This window comes from Camelus dromedarius, chromosome 1, assembly GCF_036321535.1.
Source record: "Camelus dromedarius isolate mCamDro1 chromosome 1, mCamDro1.pat, whole genome shotgun sequence".
Lineage (NCBI taxonomy): Eukaryota > Metazoa > Chordata > Mammalia > Artiodactyla > Camelidae > Camelus > Camelus dromedarius.
The window spans coordinates 109,312,200-109,337,339 of NC_087436.1; the positions used below are offsets into that span (position 1 = coordinate 109,312,200).

Consider the following 25,140-nt stretch of genomic DNA (forward strand, 5'->3'; position numbering starts at 1 on the left):
GCCCTGAAAATCATACATGCAGCGTATGTAAAGGTGACAGACTGTTCCACAGGTCAAATCATATTTGCATATTACAAGTTCGATGGACTAATTATCTTACATTGTTTTAAAACAGAAATTTTAATTAGTGATAAAAGCGTTCTTTAGCAATACATATAAATCTTCTGGGTAAATTTCAGAACAGCTTAAGGAGTTTACTCAGCATTTTCTAGCTCACTTGTATTCTGCCTTCATTTTGTTATTCAGGACAACACAACATTAAAACAACTATTTAATATGTGAACTAACAGTTTCCTGAGTCACAGTCTATTTTTCTATCCTTAATTCATTTTATATAAGAATTTTTAAATTATATGAATCACCAACTGGGAGAGGGTAAGAGATCTCATTAAGAACATTCTGGCCTTAAGGTATCCTGTGTTGCCACGTAATGAGAAATGAAATTGTGCAAATGCACATTCTATGTTAATTTGCAGTGTTAAAAAATTAATGTGGTTACGCTTATGTATGTGTTTTTACGCCAAGAATAAATACAAGAGAGACATGAAAGAGGGCCGGGAGATCTGCTGACTGGGAGCAACTTGCAAGGACACACGTGTGGTTGTTATGTCGTACTATTTTGCAATGAGAGGAGGATAATCCTGTTAAGTATCATTTCTCTCAGACTTGAAAGTTGACAATGTTCTTTCAAATACAGAATCTGTATTATGACTTAAAATATTCCCAGGAGGTAAATACCATTCCCATTTTACAGATGAGGAAACTTGGCTCCACAGGGTCCACTGATTTACAAAGAAAGCAAAGCCACTACCATCTGAGTAGGCATTTAATGACTAGCATTTCACGCCACCCCTCATGACATTACTTGATTTCAGTGTCTTAAAACATAATATAACTACATTAAAATTAGTTAAATAAAACTAACGCCCTATGGACACTTATTCCTAGAATAATTATTTATATAAAGTTCAGTCACCAGGTTATATCAAGATTACAGTGGCAATTTTACGATTTACAGTCAAATTTTAAGATACTCCCTGATGATGTGTATTCAACAATACTTTTTTGACATGAAAACCATATATTTAAATTCATCTTTTGAATATTTAAATTCATCTTTTGAAAAACACAATCATTCTTTATGAACTCGGTAGGCTTTATTACATATTCCAAGCCAGATGTTAGCAATGGCTGAAGTCCACAAATGCCACATATTGTGTGGGGCCACATACCATAATGGCTTTTCTCCCCAGCATCTACCATGGTGTTCACCAAATTCAAGTCGGCAAACCATGGGGACTCGGTCGAGGTAGGAACATTTACATCTTGGAAAGCAACCATTTCAACATGAGTGGGAAAGCCCTTCCTGCACTTGACTTCCCTATGCCACAAACTATGTTGTGGGTTTCACACTCAGAGAGTCTACTGGTGGGTTGGCAACAGCAGAAACCTACCAATGTCTGACTTTCTCCAGCAACAAGTCTTCTATTAGTAAGCCCTTTAAAATAAAAACCATCCACAGGAGGCCTGGCAAAAATCTCAAATACAATCTTAATCTTTGTGGCATTTATAACTTCTCAATCATAGGACTGCATGTTGATTTTTAAACAAAATCAAAATAAGTCCTGTCAAATGGCTTGCCATTTTCTTTTTTTATGGCAAGTCATAATGGCTACTCTGAAATGGTCCAGATATCAGTCTATCAAGTCTTAAAAACCTACTTAAAAACAAACCTTTGGTTACATAACAGTAATTTCTTTCAACGTTCCTCATGTATCTGTTTTTTAAGTGGCAAGAAGAGAATCCGTTGGGGCCAAAAATAATAAGTAATTAATAAATTACTTAATAAATCATTAGGGACTTGGTGTTTTAATCCCTGACAGTTAACACTTTCCTAAGTGTTATCTTTCATACTGGTTCTTTGTTTTCAAAGATAAAGAGTCAATCTGTTCCCCTTAGCAAGTTATCAGCATTAACAGTACAAACAGTGGACCCTTGCATGGGATGATAGCATAGACAGACACCCCACCTCGGAAGCACTTCTCTCCTCTGCACCTGAAGCTCTCCGGCAGCCTCAGCCACAGAGATCTGCGGCAGCTCACTAGATGAGTAATGATGTCGATCTGGCGGGACAACGGTAACCGTGGCAACTGTAACCTGCAATTCCTGTGCTACCACTGTCGGATTTATTGTGGCAGGGGCCAAACAGGCCAAGAGTGAAATGAAGCAGGGAACTACGCACCTGACACCTCTAGGAGCCCACACTTTAATCAGAGCTGGCAGAAATTAATTCAGGAGGAATTCTGACACAGGCACCACGGTCGTATTCTGCTTTTATCCTTGAATACAAGAATTCTGAGATTAAACTGGCATCAGAGAACTGGGGTCGGGATGGGGGGGAGTCTCACATAAGTCTAGTATTGTACTAAATGAAAGTCTATTTATTTTGCTTAGGTGAAAAATGAAACATTTTGATTTTGCTGTGTCTACCTTCCATGTTTCGAAAACCTAAAGGGACTGAACATTTAATTAGCCAAGGTATTCTTTAAATTTAATTTGGCTGTCCATTATTCATAATGCCTTCCCATTGTTACTATTTGCCCATTCAAGTTACAAATCCTGAACCTGACAGAGATTTAATGCAATAGATCAAACACTTACTGAGAGCTTTCTAAAGGTCAAGCCTTATACTAAACCCTGGGGATATTAAAAAATGTTTTTTTAATACATGTTCACCAGCGTTTATAAACATAATTATAGAAAAAGAAAACCACGTTACTAGTCATTGACAAGTATTCTAGTGGTTGTATCTGGGTGGTGAGACAATGCGAAATTTATCCACCCACTTTTCTAATTTTCTGAATTGTCTAAATCTTCTTAATATAAGCATGCATTACTCTTATAACTATTAAAAAACAGAATAAAAAACTAAGTCTCCTTCTATGAGAAAGGGAAACACGCACAGCTTCATTGTATATTTGTTAAGTTTTGCAAATTAATTTTTACCTTAATAGAAGAAAAACTAAGTTTTCCTCTTAAAGAATCTTAATAACTATTATCAAAAACAATTTGGAGAATCTGAGATCCTATGTGATAACAAATGAATTGTGACCTGACCAATTGAATTAAGTGCTCAAAATCTATTTGCGTCAGGTAAGGAGTTACTAGGCCATAAAAAGACTCCTTGGCTTTAAAAATGCTACTTATAATGTAAGATAATTTAGTGGCTCCAAAGCTCACTGGGGAGTAATAAATGTCACTTGTTAACCAGAAATAGTTTTAATTCAAAGAAGTAAAGAAATTGAATCTCTGGGACCCATGTATTTATTTTTGTTTGTTGGTTTTGTTTTGTTTCAGAAGACATAAGTGAAAAACGAAGTTTTACATCGTGGTCTGGCTACTTAAGCTTATGTTAGAAGTCTGGGTAAATATACTACTACTCAAAGAAATACACTGAAAACCACAAAACAAATATTTATAACCAAATGCTTAACCACAGTACTGCCAATGAAATTCCTCTCTAATGAGCCCGGATGAGTAGCTGCAAACTTCAGCTAAAAAGTGTGAATCACTCACGGGTAAGTCACCTTCGAGGTTACACTTTCCAGGAAGGTTTGTTTATGCCGCTCATGAATTTCAATCATAATCAACGATTTCAAAAGTCACTGAAATTTCTGTCAGTTAACCAGCTCCTAACTGCTCTGAAAAATCCTGTTTTCCACTCTTAAACTGATAATAAAAATGCAACCAGGTGGAGCAAAGGGGGAGGATGGGGTGTCTGCGTAAGTTAAGAAAACTTTGTGCTGTCTATTTTAACCTCCAACCTATGGCCCTTCACTTTTTTCTTTACTTACACTTTCCATCTGTCAACAGTGCTTGTAATTTTACTACACTGTCCTGCAGTTTATGCAGAGTTGGTGTTATTTTACAGACTTCTGTTAATGGACTGGATAAATGGTAATGCTATTTAAACTAGTCTCCTGCTCCAACAAACACAGCTGCAACCGTACTACTATTTCTGAGCAAACATCTTGACCTGAACATGTAGTGCTCTCTCAACCCGTCCAAAGAGAAATTGGAGCAGACAGCAAAGGAAAAGCGTATTTGGCCGCTAGCAGCAATCAACCATGTCCAATCATAATTCATATACAGTGTACCCTCTTTTTCTTCCATAATGCATTTAGAGTTTAAAAAAAAAAAGTATGTGTGCCTCCTCACCTGGCATCTCATTTTCAGCCAAGAGTCAAATGGTGATTATTCATTACAAAAGCACAAAGAAATTCTGTATAACGTCCAGTGGATCAGACTAGATTTAATCTAGGCAAACAATGATAAAAATCAAACATCAGTGTATGAACTATATATTAAAATAAGGAAACCTTCTCGTTGGAAAAAATATCAGGAAAAAATGGTATTAAGTAAGGGTAAGATGTAAAATAAGTTAGGAAAAGAGAGATACTAATGAGAAGTATGCAATAATTTATATGAAGAGAAAATAAATTCTAAATTCGTTTCTTTCATGAATTCTAGATGTGTATGGCTCTACCAAATTATGCAGCAGGGCAACTGTAGATCACTTAATGTGCATATACAACAACCAGTCAAATCTTCCCCATCACAACATATTGTCCATGTTTTTTGTCCAAAATTCTGTTTCCTTTGTCCCGTCCCTTACCCTTCTTGTGAAAGAAACATTCATTTTTAAATGAACATTTTAGAGGACATTTTCGTATGTAGATTTGTGCATATTTTTCCATCTGTTAGAACATTTGTTTCGGGTTAGCTACTAGGCACCTGTATCATATGAAAAAATGTGAACTTGCATCCTTCCTCTTGAAAATTACACTAGCCTGGCAGTCAGCTTCCCAAGCTTTTGGCCCTTTGTTTATTAAAGACTCTTAAGGGGGGCTGTTTAATTCAATTAGTAATCACCATCATAAAAAAAAAAAAAAAAAAAAACTAGTCACATGTAGCTTATAACTTATCCTCGCAAGAGAAAGATCATTTCTAACAATCCGCAAAATCTAATTCAGGTGAGACTACAGTGCTTCAGCTCCAGAGAAGATTCCTGATTGCTGGTGCAGAAAAAAATTACGCATCTATGGTTCTATGTGTATCCAATGCCTGTGTCAAGGTGTCAAGTTCCAAACAGTATTAAACATCAAGCCATCAAGCTCTAACCTTAGGAAAATCAAAGCATTCGAGTCTCTCTCACAACTAATTCCACATCAGAAACAAAACTGAATCTTCCATTAGTCCCCAGGGAAAATCCTTTGCGGCAAACAGGCACATCACAATTCTGAACAATTCTTTTCTGAATATTCTGAATAATTCTTTTCCCATTTTTGACATGCTTTTAATTAACTAGAAAATGTTGCCTTATAGTTTTATAGGTTCTGTTTCTTTAAATTCACTGAAGGATTTCAAGTCTTCTTTCATACAGCAACTTCATTAAGTTTTAAAAACATAACAAAACATAAAGGACAATCCCTTGGTCCAGTATATGATATTGTCAATGGGGGAAAAATATTAAACAGAATATACTTTTTAAGAGGGGATTCTGCACTAGATTATACCACCTGAATTCTCCTATGAAAATTAATACAAGTACTTCTAGGCAAAAAAATAAATAAATAATTAAACATTCTAGTTTCTCAGAGATAGTATTAAAATTACTTCCTACATTTTCCCCCTCTTCATCTTCATAACTTTAATTCTAGTTACAACAGCCATTCCATTTAAATTATATTTCCACAGCTACATAGAAAACAATCTCCTAGACGATTCAGATTGTTTTCATATGCACATTATTAGCAAAGTAGTAGTTTAACAGCACTCACTGTATACTAGGTTTGAAGTCAATGATTCAAAATCCCCTCAATCAAAAAAAAAGTTAAAGAAAGCAGAATACTACGAAAGCCATCTCTGCAGCCCTTCTTGGAAACTAAGCACAAATAATTAAATCTAAGTATCAATTTATATTCATACATATAATCTTCATAATAGCCTATACCCAGTTTCCTTGGTAAAACTAGTCCTCAGATAATTCTTGTTAAAAAGGTGGTCTCAAGGTTTCTTTATTGGATTCTTTTAAATTTACTTAAATTGGGCCAATTAACCAGCAGGAAACATGAAGCAGAGGAGAAATTCTGCTAAGCGACTCTGGCTATCCTTAGAGAAACAGGAAAGTCAGACTCTAGAGAGAAGACCTGGTGTGTAGCTGGCTACACTTCCGCCTGCTGGATAAATTCTTCCTATAGTGAGCTAAGGTGTTAGGAGGACCTAACAGAGATCCTAACAGAGATACAATGTGGGGGAGGGCTCTGGGAAGAGAGCCTTCCTGCTTCTGGAACTGATAACAATATTGAACTAGTAGGCTACAATGCCTTGGCTACAAAGTCAAGTTTGGTTTTGCAATCTCCTCACTTTCCCCACAAGCACGACCATATGGAACTTCCCCACCATCCAGGTGGGAGCCAACTGAGCAATTTATTCTATGTATCCCCACGATCTCTTCACAACATCCAAGAACATCAATAATCATAGCTAGTTATTTTGCCAACACTTTGCAGCTTATCTCCCATCTGCACAAAATCATTCATATGGCTGAAGATCTAATTTTAAAAGCTTTCAAAAATGTCTTTTCACTCTCGTGCATTAGGTCAATGAACAAGCATTCCAGGGAGGAAAAACCGATCTGCCTAAAACTCACATTACATCCTTCCAAAGAAGTACTTCCGCTAACAGTCAAAGACGTATTTGATATGAAACCATTGCAGTCATTCACATGGCAAAGTTTCGAATTCTGGCTTTAAAAGGAACATTTAAGAGGAAATTTACAGCCCTCTTTAAATACCTTATAATAATACTTCCAGACTAATAAACACTATTTGAGTACAGAAACAATATCAAAAAAGCTGACATTAAGAAGCCCAACTTTACAAGAAAACACTGCCAATTTCCTCTGAAGAGGAAGTGCACTGGTAATCTTTCCCTTCAGAACATAATTAAAAGTTTCCAGAGAGAAGTCAGGCCAATCTCCCCATCAGGACCAAAAAAAAAGAATAATACAATCGCAATGACATAGACATAAACCAGTAAATGCTGACCAAATAAAAGAACTGGAACCACTGGGAAACCAATCATAAATTTCCAAAAAAAAGAAAGGCAAAATTTTAATCCATTAATCTACTGGTGAATAGATTCCAGGAAAGCACAAGGAAACAGATCCAAAATACATTCAATAAAACGCAAGGTACTACCCAAAGCAACAATAACTATTTCTGTCTACTTACAGCCTGTATAGCTTCGCAGTTCCAAGAAACAGCAACTCAGGAAACAGCTGAAGGTGATTTCTGTTTAAACGCCTTTTGAGAAAAACAAAAACAAAGCGTATGTTACATAGAAAGTACCCAACAATGAGACTGTGATTGGGGAGTGTCATGCCTCATCCTGCATTTAAGGAAAGAATGAAATGACATTCAAGAGAATTCAAGCATTACAAATCAAAAGTTGGTTACACCTCTTGCTACATGACTCTTTAAAGCGATTTTCTGTGATGCTTACTCAGGTGATGATTACTGAGGTCTGAACTCTAAACTCACATCCCCGCGCAACATCAGTCAACCAGTACAGATGCAATGAAAAAGGATTTCTGGACTCAGAATCTGGTGTTGAGGGCAGGCAAGTTCAACACACAGCAGAAACAACCCATTAAATGGTGCCCTAAAATAATTCATATGCTATCCCAAATGACCTAAATTTCAGCCAAAGCACCGTGGGGAGATGGAAATTTCATTTTTTTTAAGCTTTTCATTTGGTTGCAGAAAAAATGTGTGAGGAAGTGTCAGCATGATTTGTCCCTGTAGGCAAAATCAGAAGAAAACCACAATCCACAGGTAATTGAATATCAAGGCTGAGTTATAACTATCAGTGATGGCACAATGCTAAAGTATTTTTTTTTAAATGTTTAACTGATAGGGGGATGTTTTAAATATTTTAGAAAAGAATTTGATTGTAAGTCTAACTCAATTTAAGCCCTGGTGCTACGTGACTAAGTTCTTTTGGGCAATGCACATTTGCTAAAGAGTGGCAAATCCTAGCCCTGATGCATTAATATCCCAACCCCATTCATTTTACATACACAACTGAACAGCATGCCAATAAAAATAAATGTCTATCTACTTTCCCCAAATTTAAATACAATGATAACAAGTTGATGCAAAATGCACACTTTAATGATTTATAAGCTGCTATGACTGTAGAGGAGAGTACGAAGCTAATGTCATGCTGAAGAAATGACGTGTTTCTCATCTTAAAGATAACTGTTAATGGGACAGGAAAAGAGGGCATATCAACCTAGAGTTATTTAAATGGTCATCAGATGGGAGCAGAATTACACTTATTTAGTCTCTAGAGGGCAGAAATGGCACTAGGAATTGTAACTCTTAAGAAAGTAGATCATACGGATGACCTTTCTAAGTATAAAAGATATCATGAAATGGGATGATCAGCCTTAAGAAACTCTCAATTCCTTATCCCACATGCATTCAAGCAGAGGCAATGCATTCTTTTTCTCCCTGCAACAGATGTAATGAAAAGAAATCCCACAGCAGGTGAAAAGTTGGATCAGGTGAACCTCAGAACTTCTTCCAACACTAAAATGTCACGAGCAAGGATAGTTACCTTTACCCTCTTCTGTGACATAACGCATATTATTATGAAGTTGGTTATCTATTAAAACACTCTTAGCACTTAATAAAATGCATGCTCATAAAAACGTATGCCGAGACTATCAGAGGGAAAATGGTAAAGTTCATAGTGAAAGGGGGGTCGTATGTAAAATGGAATAAGTCAGATGGAGAAAGACACTGTATGATATCACTTACATATGGAATCTAAACATAAAACGAAATAGTGAATATAACAAAAAAGAAACAGACTCACAGATACAGAGAACAAACTAGTGGTTCACCAGTGGGGAGAGGGTAGGGGAGAGGGCCAAAGATAGGATAGAGGATTAAAAGATACAAACAACTAAGCTACAAAGATACATAGTACAACTCAGGGAATACAGTTAATACTTTGTAATTAGTGGAATATAACCTTTAGAAATTGTGAATCACTATACTATACACCTGAAGCATATATTATACCTCAACTATGTCTCAATAAAGAAGAATTAACTATTCAAAATAGTGAAAGGGTGGACTGACTTATCACTTATACTAATTTTCATAAATAAAGCATATAACAAGGTTAAATTTAAAGTGAAACCGGAAGTCTTTTTTTCTTTGCTGGGCATGATCCTGAGGAAAGAGTACTTCCAGAATCTACTATTATACAATTTCAATAAAATATAACTTAATTATGACCTTGTTATATTCGTGTCTTGATAAAATAGATTACAAATATTCACAACTGTGGGAATGAGAATTTTTCTAGGGAAGACACCCCATTGTCCAAAGAGCCAATTCCAATTTTTGAAATGACAGAGGTGTGTGTTCGTGATCTGATCCAAACCACGAGACTAACAAACATTGTTCATGACTGTTCTGCCAAAACCAGCATGGTCCTGCACGTCCCAGTCTCTGCAGATGGAACTCTGTATAGAGCCTTCTCTCTTCTCCAAATGGTACTTTCTTAGGTCCTCTGTGTAACTCCCCTGATTCTTCTGCATAAAGTTAGTTCCTCCCTTGTCTGTGTCTCCATATGCCTGAAGTATCTGATTTATCAGATTATTTTTAGTCCTGTACTGGTCTGTTTCCCAGCAGGTTGTAAGCTCTTCAAGTGTAAAGACCACATCTATGCATTCCCTTCCTTCTTCCCTGGCACTTAGTAGGTTCTTAGGAAATGCTGAATAAGAACAAACTGCTCTTTGCATTTTGATATAATTCAGGAAAACCCTAGCGTACGCATGTTATGTTCGGCCAACTTTCTCCGGGCATGCTTCTCAAGGTACCTGCCTTAGGTTTTACTAGCCACTCTCCAGATACCCTAAGTCCCACCACCAAACCTGCTTTCCTGTGCCCTCTACAGCACCTGCCTCCTCTCCCTTCCTTCAGCCTCACCCAGCCATGCTATTCTCAACACCATCTAGAAATTGGAAGGAGTCAATATGTTGAGACAAGTGCAGCTATCTGAGTGACTGCTGCTACTAGATGTCTTGCTAATGGGTCCACATTGGTATCATCTCAAATACTGTAAGGAAGTAGATAATTCAGACAGGGTGCAAGCCCTGTCTTTCCTTAATTTTTTTTTTTTTTGAGATTCCCAGTGGTTCTTTATTCATTCCCAAAGTAACAGCTAACATATATTAAGCCTACTACATGATGGTCACTGTTCTGAGAGGTTCACATGAATCACCCCATTCATTCAGCCCCACAAATAGGTGCTATGGTGACTTCTGTTTTGGAGGGAGGCCCCCAGCTCACAGAAAGCAGAGCCAGAACTCAAATTCAGGTGGGGGGACTCCAGAACATACCCTCTGAATCACTCCTTTCAAAGAGAGACAGTCTAAACATTCCTAAACAATAATTCAAAATAATGTCATCCTGAACTTTCCTTTTCCCCAATATTTTTTTGGTGAAAAACATAGTTTTATACAGCCCCCTTCTTAAATATCTATGAATGAATCACCTGAAAATAAAATACCAAGCTTTATTTTTTTGAAAAAACTAGCTCTCTAGTCAGTTCACTATTTTAAAGATCTATTTAAAGTACCTAAAGTTGAGAGAAAAATGAAAATACATATAAAACATTTTTCTCAGAATTCAAGTAACTCATCATTTCCTGAAAATCATTCATGATTTTAATGTGTCTAAACCAACCATGTGTATAAGACAAGGTAGTGTCACATGAAAAAAGGTAGGTAATAGGTGAGTGGCAACGTGCATAGAAAACAATAGGACTGCACTTTTTTCCTCTAAAAGAATATCGATACACCTTTGGTTCCTGCTCTTCTCTTCCCTCTCCCATCAGTACTAAGAATAAACGGAAATACAAACATTAAAATAAAAAGTGAAACCCTTCCAAAATATGCAATGAAGGAGAATAATTTAAAGCAGAGTTTCTTGTACAATGACCAGAAATTAAATCTTTAAAGATTTTTAAAAATCCAGAATTAAGTTAAAGACTATTAAATTGCATGTCAATTTCTAAACAGAGCTGCAGAAAAAGTAACCTAGCATCTTCTAATACCACAGAATACTTCTTAGAGACTTGAAGATGAGAGTGTCATAATAACTTTGATGTAAATGTGTTAAAGAAGTTAAAATCCGATAGTCCAAGAACACAAAAAAAGCAAATAGGGAATTAAGGGCATCTCAGAGGAGGATTTATAGGAACCAACATAAATTAGCTGCCTTAAGCAGACAAGGTGTGTCAGTTACTTATTGTTCCCAGCAAGGATACTCTGTTGTGTTGAAGGACAGATAACAGAGATTCAGGAATATCCAGCTCCAGTGTCATCACCAGCTAGACGGAATCTGCCCACAAGATCTCAGGGCTGATTGAGAATTCTCTGGACGGTAATTCATGGTTTCAGAAAGGCGTGTAATGGGTGTCTCTGAGGTTTTTTTTTTTTCAGGGCAAAGATGTGAGAGATCCCAGTAACTGTTTCCTCTGTGGGAGGGGCTATTTTTGAGTGTGACCTTCCGTGGGGTGAATGATCTGTATCACACGCTAAACGCCACTGGCCTCTGAAATGCTGATCCTTAACAACCTCAACTTGAAGGGCAGCCTGAGCATCACTGACAAGCACTGTTTCAAATTATTATCTGCCAGCTGCTCCTGTGGCTTGCACATTGCTAGAGGTTAGTCTGTTATTGTTTCAACTTTCACCTCAGTTCAATTAATATTTGCACCCTCTGCCCCAATCCAAAATATAAAATGTAAACAATTTTACCAAAGGTGGTAAAAAAAAATGTATGTCTCATATTTACCTGTCATTGTAAATGTAAGGTATTTACAACGCACCTGGTCTGTTTCAAGGGTTTGATAAATTCTCCCTTAAAAAGTCTATCTTTTACAATCTCCTGTTTCTCATACATAAATGCCTTCTTCTCAGGAAAATTTCCACTTGTCTTTTAAAAATGTTTTATTCTAACATTTTTAAAGCAAATTTTTAATACTTAGCTAGCACTAGATAAATTTTATATTTCTACCCTTTGTATTCCATGGTAGGGAATACAAACTTAGTAATAAAAATGTTGCTTCCTCTTCATGCCCCTTATTTCTGGCTATTTCTCTGTATATTCAGAGAGATTATGATAAATACTCTGAAAAAACTTTGGAGAACGTTTTGTACTCTCTTCACATCTCTTCTATTGATTACATACTATAAGAAGAAAATGAGAATTAAAATCATGCTAAATATAGATATTTAAAAGTCAGATTTCTTACAGACACATTAGCCCAGGATGAGAAAATAATCCCTAAGCTCAGCTTCTGAAAAACGGGAAAGGAGACGCTGAAAAGTATAATAATAATACTTCTTTAAGTGCCAACTCTGCATCAAGTGTTTTGTGAAGCTATGTACATGACCTTACTAAATCATGCACCACCACTATGAGGTATAATATATAATAGTTATCTCTGTTTTAATGGGCATAAAACTGAGGTTTTAAAAGATAAAGCAATTTGATCAAGATCAAGATTACAATGGAGCTGAAATCAAGGGTTTTCTGAAGCCACTCTTACCTAATGTCTCTGGTTTTAAAAATGGGGAGAGGAGTTTGTATCTGTTTAGAAAGCAAAATCAACAGCACAACCAGTTAGCGGCCACCCCTGTTGCACAGGACACCAGGCAATAGCGTATGAAATTACAAGGTGCCTCCACAGAGGGGAGTCTAGGTTCTCTGCACCCTGGGCTCCCTGCCAGGACCGAGCACAGCAGCAGAGGAGCTGGAGCAACACCTGCATCCAGGACAGACGGACGCTGCCAGGAGGACAAATAATTTTTTTGTAAATGTTATCTAAAAGCGCTGTTCCAACTGCATTAAAACCAAATCAGCCCTATCATTCCCAAACTTTCATTCTGAAAGCGTTTTCACCAATATTCCTTCCAGTGCAGCAGACACAAATTGCTTTGAAAACAGACAAGAGCGATGTATGTATATATACAGTTCATGCAGAAAAGTCTCTCATTCCACGTAAAGTTGTGAAATTCAGTCTAAAAGGCATAATTCAAGCAGAAGGGTATCCAACAGGAATGAAAGACTGAACTCAATGTAAAATATTTGACATTCGTCGCTTCCACAAATACATTGTAACAGTGCAAACTAAACTACTCATTTCAGGGGAGGTATAAAGGACACAGCATCCAGCAAACACTGTCACAAAGGATGAGCCCAAAACAGATGTGGGAAAAATAAACAGCCTTGCTGCTTCAGAATTTACAAAACGGTCCACAAAGAGCAAAGAGGCCTTCTCACCACCGTTCAACTTCAAGGCCCATAAAAACTGCTGCATGAGAAACCCCCTCAGATAGATTCAATGTTCTGCTAAACTTCTAACAGTGCACTTGCATTAAAGCCCTCGAAGACCGCAGTCAGTGAATGTAATTCAAGATAGTTCAATATTGCTTATCAACAGGCAAGAATAATTTGATGCTTAACAAATGTCACAGTCTATGACACACACCTGATCATCTTGGTGCATGATTTTGCTCAAGCAACATACATACTGAGCCTCTTTACTGAGTCTGATGTGTTTTTTCTAATTTTTATTTATTTTTTTTAACTTTTTTTTTTTAAATGGCGGTACTGGGTATCGAACCCAGGACTTCATGCATGCTAAGCACGCATTCTACCACTGAGCTATCCCCTCCCCTCTGATGTGTTCTTTAAGGAGTCTTTCCCAAGAAAATAACTGCAGTGATTTTAAGCTTGGGTGTAAAGATGCCAGAGAACAATTCGTTTGAGATGAGCTTGCATTCCTTTCCAAGGAGAGTAGCACTATAAGGTTACTCTTACTTTAAGAAAAAGAATGTGTGATGCGTTGCCTATAAACTTGCAGAATTGGTCAGAAGAGGGATTCTGTACCTCCTTGAAGAACAGGGGATAAGAGGTGCCCTCCCTCAGACCTGTTCCACAACACAATCTCTACCTGGACTCATGGGTAGCGACCTATAGCGAAAATTCTAGGGTGCCACAGTTCCTCAGCCCCACGCTGGCTGGGTCACACGCTCACGTGTGCTGTGTGCACCCCGGGAGAACTCACTTAGCACCTTCAAAAAAGACAGGTGCCTTTTAGATTTCCTTTCAGGAGTCACACTTAGGCTCTATTGTAAAGACATTTTTAAATTACAGTTGAGTATTGTCTTCCTATCTACTTGGTAGAAACTTTAAAATATCTAATGTGAGCAGGTTTCTTTTCCAAGATTCCTTGCATGACTTCATTATAATAATATTTTCAAGACTTTTTTTTTTTGTTTTCAAGCAAAAATGAGTATCCAGTGACAAAGTAGAAAAATTGTAATCTGAAATCCAAAGATACTAAAACTTGCAGCATTTAGAGCAACACTGTCTTAAAAGAACATCTTAACACCTTATTGGTCGGAACAAAGGAGCCGTCCAAGTCCTTGCTTTCATCACTTCTGTAATTTCCTTATTGTAAGGGTATAAGATGACTGTGAAGTTAATGAAAAATCTAACATCCAAGGTTTCCAGTGGTGTGCTACTGGTTCTCAGTAATGTAACCTAGACATATTCACATTTTACTTTGCATTAGGAGCATTTCATTGCATTCAGCACAAAATGCCCTAACATTTTTTTGAACAACCTTAAAAAAATCTCAAAAACATTCTCATACTCTTGCCATTTGTGTTATCAAAGAACTTGCAAAAGCTGAACTGGCCTGGGTCTCTTTAAAAGGCCAAAAGATAGAACTTTAATGACTGCAGCAAAATCTGGTAAGACGTAAGTGAACAACAGAACTTTATACCAGCACACAAAAGTCCTGGACCCCAATGTGATTTTGTTTTTACCTTTAACACATTATGCAGTAACCAAGAAGTACCTTGAATTAATAATTCTGCATGGAGATCTAATTGCAGGTATGCACAGGTATCTTCTGTGAAGTATAAAGAGGTATAACTTGTAAATATTCCAATTTCTTACTGTAGCTTATTTGTCATCTGTTTTTTCCTTAATTTCCAATGAATATCGCTTAATGACATCAGATTGCATGTGAACATTTGATTAAACAACATGAGACCTGTTGCCACAATCTACACAAGGCACATTGTCAAGGCTTCACTCTCATGCCAGATAAGGAGGTACTACTGGCAACCGAGCATCCAGGGGATTCTGCCAGCGCACATGTTAGGTGCGGGAGTACAGCAGGAAGCTGTCAACACAGGAAGCACCGTGTGCTCATAGTGTGTAGGCGTGATCAAAACTTGCTCCTTTTACAACGATTCATAGCCACATTCTGATCATCGTATCATCTGATGTTTTCTATACAATACAAAGAAGGGAGTAAGTGCAAAGGGAGGCAGTGAGACAGGAAAGGAAGGAAGAAAGGGAAATTCGGAGGGAGGATTTTAATCTCCATCTACTTCTTGACTGATAACCTTTTATTTCATCAATTCTTTGAGGTGGAAAAATTGTGGGGTTTTTTTTGTAGCTGTAACGCTTTGATTTACCAATCATCATTTTATCATCCTATGCTAAAACTAAATTCAACCTAATAACATGACCCTGTTACTTGAGAGATTAAAAGTTGGGTTTCGAAAAAGCCCAGATCTTATCCCTCTGTTTCCAGGTGTCTTCTTTCTCTAGATCAAGTTAAAAACTCTAGCAAAATAAAACAGAAAGAAAAAAACTTACGTTTATTGAAATATTCCTAAAATATCATTTGGAATTGTTTTTATGTTATCATTCTAAAATGAAAAAATAACTTAGAACCATAAATTGCACACGAGTAAAGTGAAGGTTTTTATTTTTTTTGTTCTTCACACAAAGAATGAAAATTAAGTTGCTATAATATAGTATAAATGGCATTTACAACATAAACCTGCATTTATATAACTTTTCATGATTTTTGGAGTTTGAATTTAAAATTCACGTCTAAATTGCTAAAAAACATATAAGCTCACATGAGATATAATTATTTAAAAGTTAGCTCATTGATTACATCCTGTTTCTTACACTGTCCCTTGCAGCTTTTTGAAAGGGAAAAAAAAAAAAGCAATTTGTGTGATGTTAATGACATAACTTACTATAAGAAGAATATATACCATAGTAATATTACTGTAAGGCCACAGTAATTGGGATTATAGAATTCTCTGGGTGACTTTTCTTGATTTTAATTTTTTAATTAATATACTGAACACAATTTAAAATAGTTTGTTCCACAATAACTTGAATTCATTCTTTAGCAAAACTGCTTGCCATTTAATGTATTTAAAAAAAATAAATATTTGAAAAGTGTATCCACAATGTTCCTAAGAAATGGTTTTGAATTCCAGAGTCCCAAGGAGATGAATTGGCTGTCAAATAACAATGTGCTTCCATCAGATGGACTTGGCAGTTGTAAACAAAAGGAATTTTCTCAGCTTTTCCTCACAAATATGAAATATTTGCTCTCAGCCAACAGCTGGGGTGATTTAAAGAAGTCCTGCATATATATTAGTTTTCATTCAAAATTACACATCCTCCTCCCACTCTGAAACATCTGACTGCATCTTAGTAGAATAGAAAATTGTTCTGAGATGAAGTGACATTCCCGGGTGAAGTAAAAGTCAAAAAACAGGACTCACTTACAACTCTAATCAAATTTCAGATCATAAGGCATCTGGTTAATAATTTTTAGGAAAAGTTAGTTTATTCAAGATGAAGTTCAAATGATACTCCAAAGTGGTTCGAAAAATAATGAAGAAGCCTGTTCTGTTTCAGTGTTTCTGAAAATATTTAAAACTACAATATAAACAAAATAGAGACTTCAGGAAAAGCCACTGAGATTCTCCTTCAACGATGTCAAAGTTGTTTAAGAAAAAAAATATACATATAGCTCACATGGAAACACATATATACATGAATACTAAACACATATCTATGAATAACTAAAAGTTGTTCATGAAAAAAACTGTTAATGTTTAAATGATAATTTAAAATTATCTATTCACCTTATCAGATATTTAATTTTTTTTTACTCAGGTTTTTAATGGATAAGTTAAAAATACCTTTGTCAAGTACTCACTAGAAATTAGCTATTTATGAAAAAGATCAAAGAATACTTTCAGAGTATTTTTATATACTAAGGGACAGGTTATAAACTTACAAACTTAACCAAATGTTTACCTTATTTTTAGTCCTTCCCCCAAACTAGCTCTAAGTAGTGGTTTTAAATTTATTTTGAATGTCACAATTATATTTTCTACATTGTAATATTTATCATGAACAAAATTTTATAGCAAAATAAATTAAGTATCTGTGTGTTTAATTTTACTTGAGGTTATAAAAATGTAGTTTATATTTACAAATATCTTAGAAGTTGACAAGCCATTTTTGTACTTACAATTACACAAAATTAACTTTTGCCCTTGGGTCCAATAAATCTGAATATGAGCTATGCCTAAAATGAACTTCGTATTTCACTATTTTAAATAAAATTTTTATTTTTACCTACAGTGCTTCTTAAAGCAGGCATTGAAACTTATTAAAATAATTGTTGCTACTTTTAATAGAGCTGTTATTTGTCATTAAAAATACAAAGCTACTAAACTTGAATTATCAAGACATACGAGATATGGAATTAATATTTCAAATTACAAAGTGTGTATTTTACCCTAATTATTTCAGACAGAGGTTTTATCTTTTGTAAGTATATTCCATAGACACAAAATAATAATGGTCGTTAAGTAATATATGATTTTGTGTCTGAAAAATAAAAATATATTTTAAATTCTGAAGTCCACATTTTATTTTCTTGGGAAAAAAGAATCAATGTTAAATGACGTGCTTTGATAGCATAATTCTTACTTCCATTTCTACTAACCTTTAAATTCTTTTTCCAGCAAAAAATATTTAGAAAGCTACTATAAAATAATGAAATAAAACTGTGAATAGCAGTTATTAACAATGCTCACCACATGTGTTAAATATCAGAAAGTAAATCTTTATCACTAAGAACTTTAAATATTTCTTCAAATGTCACTAATGACCCACACACAGCAACAGCATGAAAACTAAAATAACTACTAGCAAAATTTTCTTTTCTATAACACACCATAAAGGCAAATAAAATTCCCACCTGTCTTCCTACATAAGCAAATACAACAAACTAGATAAAGAATACGACAAATATGTACATCTCTAAGTTCAAAACAATGGCTATCAAGGGAGTAAATGACTCAGGAAAGTTAAGTCTGTATTTTTGAACTTTATTACAAGTTAGTACTATTTACGCAAAAATTCTACAACTTCTAATTGTAAATCAGTCTGAAAATCATTTATTCAACCTCTTGTTTCTGTAAACTTACAAAGACTAAGACATAGAATTGAAGACATGGTCCTTGCAATTCAAGTATTTTTAAAAATATAGTTATGTCGTCATAAGTTTAGAATTGAAAATACTTACAGTCTCTCCAGTTCTTTAAGATCCTGGAATGCTCCTCTTTCAATAGTGCTAATCTTATTCTCCATAAGCTGACTGAAAGGCAAAGTATAAGAGAAGTCTTAATGTTAACACTCAGCATCTAAAAAAGTTTCAATTCAGCAGCTGAAAACTTTTCCCTCTATGAAGTTAAATATTGCTCTGCTTTGAGATTTGGTATCAAATCTAATGATGATATGCTTGAGAAAAATCAGGGAGGGAAGGTAGCATCCACATCATAAAACTTTCATAGAAAATACTAATTCAGTTTTGCACAAAATTTAGTCAAAATTCTGAACCTTAAACCATAGTACATCCTGAGGGAGCAGCCCATGACACTGCAACTTTGATGGCTGTTTTTCAAGTCAGTTCTTAACTGAAAGAATCAATATACAAGAATTCATTATAGACATACTTCAATTCACAGATGGATGGATGTTAGAAATTGGAAGAATTCATAAAGGCTAAAAGGTGTCTTTTAAAATTGAACAGTGAACACACAATGATCAAAAGTATATGTTCACTGCAATGTAAATATTTACAAATCTGTGGGTGAAAACAACTTTACATTACATTGAATCTCAAATGACGGTTCATTCACATGCTAATTAAAGAAGTAATCATACTGCAACAATTTTATAAAAGCTGCAAAGATAAAAAAACACAAGAAACAATTTAAAATCTGACCAAAATATTTTTACAGAGAAACAGTTCCCACCAAAAACCCTGCGAAAACCTGGACTGCCAGATTTTAATGTTAGAAATTATATCTAAGTGTTGTTTGCTAGAAAAGTCTGAACATTTTTAGGTTAGTAATTATAAAATGCAGACCCACTTAAATTCTTCCTAGTTAATTCCAAGGCCTAAAAGTATATAGAAAGTCTCACATTACTCATTCATATTGTGAAAGCAATTATTCTACACTTTTATATGCATAAGGCACTTAGGATATAGTATAGCAAACATCTGAGGTCATTTCCATAATATTGTTTATATGGCCTGCATCCAACCTTAAAATAAAAGCCTACATTTTTAATAAAATTTGTAGTACACTGTTAAACAAAAAAAAGAAAGGCCACCAAGACCTTCTAAAAAATTATGTTTCTGTTACTGGGAAGGTTTTTACAACTGAGATCAGCAAAGATTCAAAATATGCAACCTTAAAAAACAAAGAGAATGCTCCAAAACACAGAAGAACATACTTACAGAACTCTTAGGTGCCTAAGACCAGCAAAGTCTGTCTTGGTAATCCGTGTGATGTTATTTCCATTTAAATCCCTGAGAAAAAACAAATTAAGAAAATGAAAGGCCCATGTAATTTCTAGCAACATTTGGCTAAACAAAGAAAAATACAAGCTACATAAGAACTTTGAGATGAAAGATCAGTTTCAATTACTAAAGTAGTTCACAAAGTAAAAGAGAGAGAAGGAAGTAATCTTTGAAAGAAAATTCTTAAAATGATTCTTAACAAGTTTACAGAGTCCATGCTCGTTGGCATATGACAAGAAAATGAAGTGATTATGTTATACGAAAACTCTTGTGTGTGTGTGGGAGAGCTTTCAATTTTTGTTTTTATAAGGATGTGTATATTAATTTCACAGGTATTCTACTGTTTACTATTATTGTTAGGCACATTCCCAGAAAGTTGCCTTCAGGAAGTTAAAATGAACAATTTTCTAATACTATTTAGGAAAAAATTTTAAAAATTCAGAAGCGTAAACTTAGGTGCCCACAGTAGCTAAACTTCCTAAGGCAATGAGTAAAGTCAGAGTGTCATCAAAAGAACTGCACTTCAAAGACTCGCATTTAGAGGCATTTACCTTCCAACAATTCTATGTTTGTATGAAAACTAAACTCTTCATTTGCAGCTCAGGGACCCCCGCTGTGACAGTAAAGTAAAAACTACTAGCAGGGGCAGAAATGGAAGCAGTATTCAGGCCCTGACGTTTTTGTTCAGATTTCAGCACCAAGTTTCCTTCAAGAGTACAACCCCCTTTTCTGGCATCTTAGGTCAAGATCTAAACTTGCCCTGGTTCCAATCATTTCAAGTAAAACCAAGTTTGGCTGTGGTTTCAATGTCCTTCTTCACGGAAGTAAACCTTACCTTGACTTTAAAACATCACTTTTGAAATCTGTATTTAATATGTTTATGTTGTCAACGATAAAATTTTATAAGCCTGACCTGATGTAAACTATTTTCTGAAAATTCTTTATAGGTCTCTCATTGGGCTATTTTTTTTCCAAGTCCCTAAAACTCGATTGCTATTTTTTCCCTTAATGCATTTCCTTTTTTGTTGAATAAGACGTGTCACTGCTTAAACTTTAAACTGTTCTGAACAGCATGAAATGACAAGTGATAAAACAGAAGTCTGCATTGCTTTTTCCCCAACTTACTTTCCGGGCTGAGCGAAGAACTACCGAACTGTCCCTACCATAGTCAGGGTCCTCTTCCTGCTTCTTGACAGAACAAGAATTCCCCGCCCCATAGCCCATCCCAGGCAAACTTGGTAGATCGCATTTTGACCAGACACCCTCTGTAGGCCCCCAACTTGCCCAGCGCGCCGGGCCTGGAAGAAGGGACGAGAAGGGGTAGGGGGAGGCCCAGGGAGCTTCAGGGTGGGGGAGCCATTTGCAAAGGGAGAAATGGCTCAACTCTGGCCTTTACACTGAGGGCGAGGGAAAGGGGTTGGATAAGAAGAGCGACTCGACGCGCTGCGGGCTCCGCGGGTGGAGACGTGCGGGGCCGAGCGGGTGCCCTCGGAGGCCTGCCACACTCACCCCCCCGGGCGCAGAGGCCGGGAGCGCAGCCCGGGAGCGCTCGCCCCGCCGGGCCCACGCGCGACGGCGCGGCGCGGGGCGGCGGCCTCGGCGTTCACAAAGGGAACGGCCTCCACGCTCCGCTTCCCTGAACTCGGGAAGCGCCCCGCAAGGAGCGCGTGGGCCGTCAACACTGGGGCTGCGATTTACTTCTTCATTAGAGACTCGAAGAGACAGGGAGGCGGGGATGTCTGCGGGCAGCAGAGCGCGAAGAGAGGAAGGAAGGGGAGCTGCTGCCGCGTGAAGGGATGCAGAAACTGCCAGAAAGGTGCAAAGGGGGCACCGGGGCTCAGCAGGAAGGGCTGGAGAGGGCAGCCGAGGGCCGCGGGGTCGCCAAAGCGGTCGGACCCGACTTGGCTGGTTCCTGTGGGAGGGCCAGCCCTAACTTCGCCTAGTCGATAGGATGCGGTTCTCCTCCGGAGTCTCCCCCTCGGACAGATCCCTGGGGGCTCGCCGCCGCCGCCGCCTCCCTCCCGTGGAAGTGGGAGGCCGGGGAAGGGTCGCGGGGGGCCATGCGCGGCCACCGGGGGAGCTGCCGCTGTCCTGAGATACCTTTCTTTCCGCGGCCAGTAGAAGCGCCCCCGGGCGGACCCAGCTGCCCCACGACCCCTTCTCCTTTCCCTGATTCCCCAGGAGGGCGACACAAAGCCGGGGGAAGGAGGTTTCTCTCTTTTGAGCCCCCCTCCCCGCCATCCCCTCTCCTCGCGCCACCCGGCGGTGACAAGAGCGGGTACTCGGCCCTGAACAGACCCGCGAGAGTTCCCAACCGCAAGGTGACTGACTCCGTTTACAGAGTCCGAGGAACAAAGTCGCGTCTCCTTTGCCCCGGGCATCCGCGACTACTTGTTCCCCATCTCTCTTCCTCCCCAGCCTCAGATATCTCGCCCGCAAAGGGCTGCGAGTGGCGGGACTAGAGCGGGAGGAAGGGATCAAGCGCAGCTGCAAGCGGGCCCGCCCCTCCTTGGGCAGCGGCCCCTCCCTGGGCAGCGCCCTACCAGAGTTCAAGCCCAGGATGCGCGTTCAGGAAAGCTGGTGAGGGCTGCCCCAGGCACAGGTCCCTGTGCCTCTTGGTCCCTCCAGTCTTCAAGCAGGGGCCACGCAACCCCGATGGTGAGGAGGAAGGGGGAGGAAGAGCTCATACTCACAGTCTCTCGGTGTTGCGGGGGATGTTCCTGGGCACACTGCGCAGCGCCAGTCCGTGACAGTCCACTGTGCTCCCAGAGCAGGAGCACTGCGCCGGGCACGCTTGCGGCGCCACCTTGTTCAGGATCGCCAGCACTAACCCCAGCGACAGGGACAGCGTCTGCCAGCCGACGCCGCACATCTTCCCCTGCCGCCTCCTCGCTCGTAGGCGCCGAGGGTTTCTCTTTAGCTTGCTACTCCGCTCGAACCGTGCTGAGCCTGAGGCCCAGTGCCTGGAGCGAGGCTAGCAACCCAGAGTGTCCGGAAAATGTGCACAAAATAATATGGAAGTAACAGTAATATTCAAGGCAGTAGAGCTGACATGGGTACACGCCTCTTAGTAACCCTCACTCTCCTCTAGCAGGGCAGACGCTCCTTGGGCAACTTTAGGTCCTGAAGATCAACTGGCCTGGCCAAGGCTATAGGGAGACCCCAGAGAAGGCCGGGAGATCACGCCTCGTCTGTCTCGCAAATATCAACTTGGTGGTAAAAGACCTGGGACTCCCAACGGCGGTGAAGATGCAGGGACTGGTTGCGCGTGGGTCAAGGATGCTCAGATTCCACGACTCCCTCTGCAAATCCAATTCCAGTGGGGACTGCAGGAGACAGAAGAGAAGGGCTCAGTAGAAATGGTGGACTCGATTAAAGTGGGCTCTTCGAAACTAGAAGGCGCAGGAGCCCCACGGGCTGGGAGTGGAGCGTGCTGAACCACTGGGCATGGCGCGCGGGGGCGCACAGGGCTGGCGCGCAGCCTGGGGGACGCGGGACGGCGCTGCGGGGCTCCTGGCGCTGCTCGGCTCACTCACGCGGCCTCCCACCGGCCTGCGGCTCCTCCGCAGTCCGGACGGGTCCTCGTCGTCTACTGACAGCCGAGGGCGGTTTTCAAATAAACCTTCACTTCGCTGAAGGATGTCTGGGCAGTTCTGCCTCCCGCCTGGCGTCCTTGGCGACGCTCCGCACCAAGGCCTTCACCGAGGTCACGCAGAAAAGACAAAAGGGCAGTCGCGCCGCCGCAGCCGGCAGAAATATCCACTAGTCACGACCACGGTAGAGAAAATCCTAGAGACCAAGTTAAGGACGAGAGCTCCTGAGAAGACTAAGTAGGGAATGGCTGGCAGGCCGGCAGGAAAGAGTGGAAAGGCCAAGGTGGAGGTGTCCGCTTCCCAGTCAGGCAGGGGTGTTCCGGAGGGTGGCGAGATGGTAGCTGGTAGACGGTCGTGGGATCTGCTACTCCCGAGGAGACCCCAGGAGGCAGCTGCACGGCAGTCCCCTGTGCGTGTGTGTGTCAGCCCCTTTCGTCTCCCGGATACGCCGCAGCTCCGCAGCAGACACCTGATGGCAAAGGTGGAAGAAACAAGACCGGGCTCCTGGGCAAGCACAGCCCCTCGGGCTCCCCCCCTCGACAGTAGCCTACAAGTGGGCCCTTCTTCTCAAAGTGCAGGAACTTTTCCCAGGCTTAGAATCCAGTCCTCACAGACACGGTGGGAGTCCTCCCGCCGACGTCGCGACGCCGCCCGTCTCCCAGCGCTGCACCTGACTCGGCGGCCGCAGTCCGGAGCAGCCCGTTTCCTTCCAGCCCCTTCCCCTCTCCCGGTCTTTCCGCGCCTCCTTCTCTGGGGAGGGAAGTGGGGGAGAGGGAAGGCGGCAACAGGGAGCGGGGACTCGGAGGCTCCGCAGACTCCCGAGCTCCTGGCAAGTGTCTAAACAATAGGACGGACGCAGCAGCCCTAGTCTCGCTCGGCTGCGGGAAGGTGGGTTGTTGTTGTAACTGGAGTTGTTGGCTCGGGCTGCCTGGCGCTCAGCGCAGCCGAACAAAAACCCGGCCCGTGCCTCGGGAGCCGGCTGCGGGCCCCTCAGACGCTCCCCTTTCTCCTCAGTACTCCCGCCTTGCCCGGAAAGCTCGGCAGCTCCCGCCTGCGCCCGGGAGCCACGGCGCTCCCATCCCTTGCCGCCGCCGCTGCCGCCGCCGCCGCCTTTTTTTAACCACCGTCTGCGGCAGCCACTGCCGCCGCCGCCTCCTCCGTCAGCCTCCGCCGTCCGCGCGCTCCCCAAATAAATAACCCCAAGTCAGAAGTTAAGCCGGCGCCGGCTTTATATAGCCGGCGGAGCCCCGGCCCCCTCGGCCCCGCCCCGTGCGGCCTGGCTCCGCCCAGTGGCTGCGCGCGGGGAGCCCGCACCTCGCCCGGGAGAGGTGAGGCCCCAGCTGCCAGCGCCGGGCGGAGGCGGCGGCGGGCGGCGCGTTCCCGCGCACCCCGGCCCGCGCCCTCGCTCCCACGCCACGGCGAAGTTTGGCGGAGGAAGGAGGTTCCCGGGACCCCGCCCCCAGCTCCAGGGTCCCCGAGGTGACCCAGGCTCGAAGATGGTCGTTCGCTGCGGGGGGATGACGGGAGGGCGGCTTTGAACGCTGCTCATAAATAGCCCTGCCAGTTTCTCCGCTGCAGCTTTTGCCACGCGATCCTAAGGGGGCTGCTCAGTGTTTGAAGCGCAGCAAGAGAGAGAGAGAGAGATTATGGTTTTAAAATTCAAAAAAAAAAAAAAATCCAC

General features: G+C 40.2%; 1 protein-coding gene across 3 annotated transcripts in view; it reads right to left on the minus strand.

Moving 5' to 3' along the window:
• SLIT2 (slit guidance ligand 2) overlaps window positions 1–24,632 on the minus strand; it is a 347,629-nt gene extending 322,997 nt beyond the window's left edge. For 2 of the 3 annotated variants that reach the window (XM_031436793.2, XM_064487795.1), the window contains exons 1-4: window positions 22,560–24,632; window positions 19,804–19,875; window positions 18,583–18,654; window positions 7,296–7,367 (exon numbers count right to left, since the gene is read on the minus strand). In XM_031436793.2, the coding sequence (XP_031292653.1) occupies window positions 7,296–7,367; window positions 18,583–18,654; window positions 19,804–19,875; window positions 22,560–22,738 (395 nt within the window). In that variant the 5' untranslated portion in view covers window positions 22,739–24,632. The remainder of the gene's footprint in view (window positions 1–7,295; window positions 7,368–18,582; window positions 18,655–19,803; window positions 19,876–22,559) is intronic. The other variant, XM_031436800.2, reaches the window with a different exon arrangement.
• Between the last annotated feature and the right edge of the window lie 508 nt (window positions 24,633–25,140).